The 7594-nt window shown below is 48.4% G+C and overlaps 1 protein-coding gene across 1 annotated transcript; it reads left to right on the top strand.

The window, feature by feature from the left end:
- Window positions 1-6607: 6607 nt before the first annotated feature.
- On the top strand, window positions 6608-7289 carry M421DRAFT_427191 (uncharacterized protein; the record flags this gene model as incomplete). Its single annotated transcript, XM_033594601.1, has 1 exon — window positions 6608-7289. A coding segment is annotated over one exon (174 nt), but the record flags the coding sequence as incomplete, so codon positions are not given.
- Between the last annotated feature and the right edge of the window lie 305 nt (window positions 7290-7594).

Here is a 7594-nt window from a genome sequence, read left to right as displayed (position 1 = left end):
CCGAAACTCAAAAAATCACCCAGTTGTGGAACACCATCACTACTGCCTTTGCTGCAGCTGTAGACCACCACACAGAGAGCTACAAAGATCCTGAAGAAGCTAGGATCGCAGCAGAGCTGCAGCAGAAGGTTATCCAGGCTCTGACCTCCCTTTCCCCAAGCAACTCAGCTACCAACTTCCGCCGGAGCAGTGACACCAGCCACAGCTACCCAGGCAGCCAACACCCAGGCCGCCGCTCCTGGGCGGACGTAGCGAGAGACCTAAAAATCTCAGTGCCAAACGACAGGGGTAGTAACCGACCCCTCAACACGGCTAGACCCCACCCTGGCCCGCCGTCTAAGCCTAAAGAGGACTGCCGCATCTTCGTCCAAATCTCCAACCTAACAGGGCGAATACAGCAACCCTCCCCCTTTGCAGTAAGGCAGGCCGTATGCAGGAGCATAGAGGGAATCACCCTCTAAGACATCCCTACTGCATCGCTAATTAATACTGGCTGGGCGCTCACCCCAGCTAACAAGACAATTTGGGACTAACTTATGACCTAAGTAAACTAGGAGCATATTCTAAATGCTCTAGACGGTGATGCTATTAGGACCCTAGAGCGCTGGATTAACTACGCAGTCTAAGGAGTACCTAGCTCCTTCCGCACTCTAGACGGGACAGAAATTCCTACTACTACTCAGCTAGTGGAAGATGAGGCCTGCTCACAGACAGGCAAGCAGCCAGTTAGCTGCAGGACCTCACGACACGGAGCTAACTAACAGGGCCTCACAACATAGATTGTTTCCTATAAAGAGCTAGTCTGCTTGTTTAGGCTTTTTAGAACCAGCGCGTTCTTAAAAGTAATTAACAAACACCCTACAATACAGCAACACAACCTAGGCTGCTAAGGCTATTGTAACCCTGCCTGCTGCACCAGAGTAGCACGCTGCGTGCACTGTGGAGATCGCACAGACAGGCACGAAGGACTATATGGGGACAACTGCCCCTATAAAACCAAGTGTGCTAATTGCTAGGGTCCACACCCAGCTAGCCATACAAACTGCCCAGCAGCCCCCTGCTGGGTACACAGACACCTAATAAAGCCTACTAAGACTAAACTAAAAGCTATCTGTCAAGCAGGCAAATTAGCATATTAACACTTGTACAGGACAGTTAAGGAAACCATTAACTAGGCAACACAGCAGCATGTAGCAACATCTACCCAGACCTAGCAGGTGGCATTACCCTACCCTCTAGCTCAGAGGCGCGAACTAGAAGAAGAAAGCAGAGCAGCTTCTGCTAGAACAACAAATGTCTCCTAGGCGCCCTCTTCTACTACTAATAGAGAAAAGAGACTAAGGCGAGCAGCTACTGGCCGCAAAAGCCTCAACTTAGCACAGATGTCGGCTAGCAGCATGTACCCACAAGTTGCTGCCCACACCGACTCGTCTACCTCTGAGAGAGAAGACACAAGCATAAGTGACGACCCACCATCCTCATGCTAGAACAACCTAACAGCACCCTAGCCTACAATAGGCAACAACAGCCCAGCATACAGAACAGACCACTCCGCGTGTGCTGGGCCAATGTTGGCAGAAGCTCTCCCTGCCACATCACAATACTAGAAGTTGCATTTCAGAGGGGCATGGACGTCGTATGCGTTCAAGAGCCCTTCACCTGCGCCAACTCAAGAACCTCTACCCACCCAGGATACAGATACTTTGCACCTATCAGCACCTAGAACACGCCTAGTGCGACAGGTTTAAAGCGTCCTAGAGTGATAACGTATGTCCGCAAAAGACGCCACCTGCATTTCCAGACCAGAGAAAGCCTTAACCACCTAGACCTGCTCTGGGTGGTTGTGAACAGAGTCTCTATTCTAAACTGCTACAGACAGGCACATAACTAAGACGTCCTCTAATATGTTACGCACCTAACACCTCCTGAACACTATCTTATAGGGGGAGACTTTAACCTTAAACACGAAGCCTTTGAACCTGGCGTTGCCGCAACTGACGGCAGAATCGAGTTAGCTAGATAGGCTACTGCTGCGTCTATAGACTATATTAGCATTCCTGGACAACTAACACACTAAGCAGGCCATGTTATTGACCTTACTTTCTCCAACGTCCTATTTGCCCAATCAGCAGTAGACGCTAGCATGCACAGCGGATTAGACCATGAGACAATAGTCACGTCCATCCCTACCTCTATAATAGGTACCTCGTACCTAGATTAGCACCACTACAGAGTCCTAGAGACGAGCATACCTAAGTTTACTGGACTGGTAGAAATAGGCGTCCAGAGCATTCCAGACCCGCTCACAGCACAAGACAGAGCACAACTAGACCAATGTGTCACACTACTAACAGAGACAATCCAGCACTCTATACAGATAGCAGGCAAGCCTGACTACAAAGAAGGGCGCGCAGCGCCATGGTGGACTACAGAGTGCAAAATCGCCTACCAAAGGCACAAACGTGCGAAAAAGCGATGCTCTAGCAGCTCTCTACTAGAAGAGACCTAGATCTTCAAGACTACAGTCTAACAGGCCAAAAAGCAATATTAGAGACATGTTATAGACAACGCTAAGGATGGCAAAGAACTCTTCAGGGTTATTGCCTAGCACAAGCTTATACTAGAGAATCAGGATGTGCCTCTAGTAGTCAACAGCACGACTGTATCAGATCCTCTGGAAAAAGCAGAGGCCCTCTAAGAAGAAGTCCTCAACCAATACACAGCAGAAGACAACCTCAACCACTACCTAGACTAAGAAAGTGCAACACCTCTCCTATGGAGCACACACATCTCTCTAGAGGAAGCCAATTAAAACACGATAGCGGTATCTAGCACCTCCCCAGGCACTGATCGCTCTACAGTAAGACTGCTCTGTGCCTGCTAGGTGCAAGTTGGAGAACTTATACGACGGATCTTCCAGCGGTGCCTTGAACTCAACTACTTTCCTGCACAATAGAAGCTGGCAGAAGTAGCCATGATACCAAAGGCAGGGAAGAGAGACCGGAGATCACCCAGATCCTGGAGACCTATAGCACTCCTCTCCTGCATTGGGAAAGGGCTTGAAAGAACAGTGGCTAGGAGAATCGCGTAGACTGCTATGACCCACAAGATCCTTAGTCCCCAACACAGAGGCGCCCTTCTAAAACGCTCTGCAGCTGATCTAACTGCAGCATTCACCCACAACACAGAAGCTGCGTGGGCACAAGGACAGCATGTTACAATGGTCACCCTGGACGTACAGGGCGCTTTTAACGCCCTCCTTAAGAACTGTCTGCTACACTAGATAGTCTAACAAGGATAGCCCTAAAGAGCGCTCTTATTTGTGGACTCTTTCCTTACAGAACAAAGGGTACAGGTCCACCTTAGACAAGCTATTACCCCTAGCTACCTAGTCGCCTGCAGTACACCCTAAGGATTACCCCTCTCCCCAGTACTGTACACACTGTACCTAGCTGAACTGCTGTTAATAGATACAGAGAGAAGATTCGGATATGCAGACGATGTGTGCCTATACCAGGCCTCACACTCTCTAGACAGGAACGTTGAGCTCCTAGCAGCCGACCTGAGACAGATCAGGGCGTGGGGCGAGGCCAACAAGGTCACGTTTGCTCCAGAGAAGCAAGAAATGATCCACCTTACTAGACAGCGAGGCATCTACGCGCCGCCCTGTATAGTAGACAAGCAGCTTACTATCAACGCAATCTCCCTAGGCAGAGAAAACACTAAGCCTGCCCTCTAGTGGCTTGGGGTCTAGTTCAACCGCAGACTGACCTTTAAGTACCACGTGGCCACACGCGCCGCAAAAGCTGCCTAGGTAGCTTTCCACATCCGCAGCCTGGCAAGGACGACCTACGGGCCACCAGCCAGCTCACTGCGCAAGGCAACTATCGCCTGCATATACCCCTCTCTTCTGTACGGAACGGAGTGCTGGTACAGAGGCCGCACTAAGCCACCGCGCACGCTTAAGCCTAGCAGGCCGCTAGAAGCTAGCGCCCACGTATGATGGCACATAACAGCCATAGACAAAACAATAGCAATAGCAGCAAGGGGCATCCTCCTAGTGTGGAGAACAACTCCTACCACCACGCTCTTCCAAGACGCTAGACTACCCTCTACCACAGTAGCGCTAGAAGAAGCTAAACTAAGGTTTGCAGCACATCTCCACACTATAGATGCAGACCACCCCCTTACTAGGCGCACGGTAATCCCCAAGGTGACTAGAGGCAAGGGATATAGGCAGCTCCAGCGAACCCAGACCAAGGTCCAACAGCTAGGAGCCCTTCTACCTAAGATACCTAGGACGACACTGAACCTCCCTTACTACTCTCCTAGCTGCTAAACAGACCTAACACTAGGCGCAGACAAGAAGAAGGCAGCTAAAGCCTTTAAAGAATGGTAGGCCTAGCTCCTACTATTAGACATTACTATCTTCTCAGATGGCTCTAAGCAGTACACAAAGGAAGGAGAGAAACGTGTAACCTATAGGTTTGCAGTGTACTAGAACAGAAAACAACTACACAGAGGACGCAGGTCACTTAACCCTACGTCACATGTCTTTGACGCAGAAGCAGTAGGAGCATGGAGAGGCCTCTAGCACACAATAAGGCAACCAGCCCTCCGCACCCGCCGAATCTGGCTGTGTATAGACAGCACCTCCGTCATATGGTGCCTGAGGGGGAGCCCATCTTCTACCTCACAATGGGCCTTCCTCGAGTGCCAGGGCGCGATGGAGACCCACGACGTCTCTATTAGGTGGGCTCCAGGGCACTCTGACATCGAAGGAAACGAAGCGGCAGACAAGCTAGCCAACTTAGAAGCCAGCCAGCCCTCGCTCCCTACTGGAAAAGCTGCAATGCCTACACTCTCAGGCATAAAAACTACCGCACGACAACTCCTAATTAGCACACAACAAAAATAGTGGTCAGACAAGAGGAGAACACTCTCTAAGTGGTACAAAGGCTAGAAGCTAGACTACGCACCACGCAGGAGTTCAGCCAAACTAGACCTGCTAAGAGCTATCCTAGCCAAGCTCCTCTCTATCTAATCTAGGCACAGAGACTTTGCCTGGTACTATTAATGGCTTAACCACACTAACGCAAAGCTCACCTGCTCATGTAGGTGCAATAAGACGCCAGAGCACCTTGTACTCTGCCGTAAGACTCTAGGGTCTTTTATCTAATGGCCACTACGACCACCTACACCACCATTAAGCTACAGCAAAGGCCTAGCATACCTTGCAGAGCTGTTAACAAATCTAGAGGCCTTTAGAGCTTTTCTCTAGATTACACAGTACTATACTAAGGTCTGCCAGCGGTAGCTATCCTAGCTAGCAGCAACAACAGACTGTTGTATTATACTGACTCTGTTCTATCTGCAGCTGCAGGTCTAACAGAGCAGTAACAGACAACCTCTATCTATACTAACTCTCTCTTTTTAATCTACTCTCTATCTCCTATATGGCACCTAAATGCCTCTAAACACACACAAGGGTTCTCCCCTATTACGTCTATACTGCTTAGTCTCTCTAACAGGAAGGAGAGCTATAGCTAGAAATAGTAGAAATACTCGCACATGCAAGAAATGCTTTCTAGGGTAGCGCAACAGCACTGTAAATCCATAGCTCAGCACGTCCTACATGCCCTTCAGGAGGCAGGATGGTGGACTTAATCCCCATCCTTCGGACGAAAATCAATTCCAACCAACCAAGAGATTAGAGCCTTAGCAAACAGCCACATTAACTATATTAACAAGAAAGCATTCCTAGACACCTACAGTAAGGTGCATGAGGGTGTTTTCTTGTCTAATAATATTAGATCTAGCTTTAGAGCAGCTAGTTTAGTTCTAGATAACCTAGGGGTGGTGCTATTAAAGCTTGGTGTGAAGCTTTGTACGCCAACTCCACCTCTGCCAACTACTACCTCCTGGCAACTAAGGACTCTAAGCAACACGCTTAAGATAGGTGCACAATTAACCTTACTATTGAACTAGATTTGAACGCACGGCAGCTTATCTCTAGCTTCAATAATTAAGATGGTGCGGCAGTTCTAGAAAGGAGCTGAAATGATGGTTCATTCTCAGACGCTTTTGGCTGCTTAGATTGCCAACTTAGAGGCGGCTAACAACGCTGCTTCTGCACGTAAAAGTCGCAAAAAAAAGCGTATCTAGGAAGGAGGGACCCTAGCCAAGATAAGGGCGCGGGGAGGACACCAAACTGCGGCAAAAGAGGCTTAGCGTTAGGGTTTGACCCCTTTTAAGCGATCTGCTTTAGTAGTCCCCTACATTACCCTAACACCACTAACCTACTATTACTTTGCGCCTAAATTAAAAAATTTCTTATACAAACTTAATTCCTATATACTTTGCGCAGTAATGCTGAGCGTTTTGTCTGTCTATTTAGCAAAACTTAGTGCTGTTATAGTAAGTAGGGTTAGGGTTTCTGTGTAACAGGCTAGGCCTGATAGTAGCGCCTTAGCGCTCGCTGGCCTCGGCCAACCTCCGAGAGGAGGTGCCTGCCTAGCTGTACCCCTAGTTAGGAGGTCCTAATCTTGACTAATTGTGTAACCTCTGCACGGAGGACATAAAAGTCTGCAGACCTCTACCTGCAGCTACTCCTTAACAAATCTATTTAATTCATACTTGCAAATAGCCTATAGAGGCTAGCTCCTTACATTCTGCGCGATAGAGCTTGTGTAGGATAGCCAAGCAAACAATTCAGGCAGCAGCAAAAACAACACTGCAAACTCCCACAGATAGCCCCAGCAGCTCACACTCAGCAATTCTAATAACGTTTTCTGCTTTCTTAAAGGCTTTAGCGTTATTATTTGCAAGCAGCACTGTATAGCAGTTGTGAGTCTTAATGCGCATCTCCGCAAATATTATGCTGCATCTGCTGCGCTACAGCGACAGATACTTGAGTGCTTTACTTAATTTAAGACTGTTGCTCTAAGCGCGATTAAGCTCCTAGAAGAGCCTACGCAGCCAATAGAAGAGCTAGGAAAGCCACTTAATGGTGCGCAGTGCGAGACATGTAGCTAGATCACAATTAACAAAGATAAGATGCGCAAGCACTGCAAGCGAAATTATAAGCAAGCGTGGGTAGGAGAGAAAAGCTTGCTCTATAGGACTGTGAAGGTGCAGAGCTTTTTCTGCACTAGAGGACTGCAGAAATACTTTGTTGTTAGATTTATAGATGCTAGAGATCCTAAAGACGCTGCGATAGAAACCCACGTCTAGGCACAGCTTGCTGAGTACAGATTAACACAACAAGAAATTAAGGAAGAGCTGCAAATATTAGAAGAAGCTGTAAAGACTAATAAGATAGGATAGTTTAAGCGCATAGGCTGGCTAGAGTTCTTTAAGGACTAGAATCTCGCTTATCTAGCGCATTAAGCCTGCCTGCCTGATCACAGCAAGCGCAAGATTAAGCTGGCTGCTTAGCTGACTGAAGGGCTGATTAAAAGAAGCGTAAAAGGACTAGCTACGCTCCTGCAAGAGTTGAGGCGCTGGCTGTAGAGCGCAAAGCGAGAGGAGCCAGACGTGCGACCGTTGGCGCGCTTGCAGAATCTGGAGAGTCAGGCAGTGTACACAAGCTACA

The sequence above is a fragment of the Didymella exigua genome, assembly GCF_010094145.1.
Source record: "Didymella exigua CBS 183.55 unplaced genomic scaffold M421scaffold_100, whole genome shotgun sequence".
Classification (NCBI taxonomy): Eukaryota; Fungi; Ascomycota; class Dothideomycetes; order Pleosporales; family Didymellaceae; genus Didymella; species Didymella exigua.
Note: the sequence above shows the minus strand (reverse complement) of the source record. Positions and strands in the feature narration are given on the sequence as shown.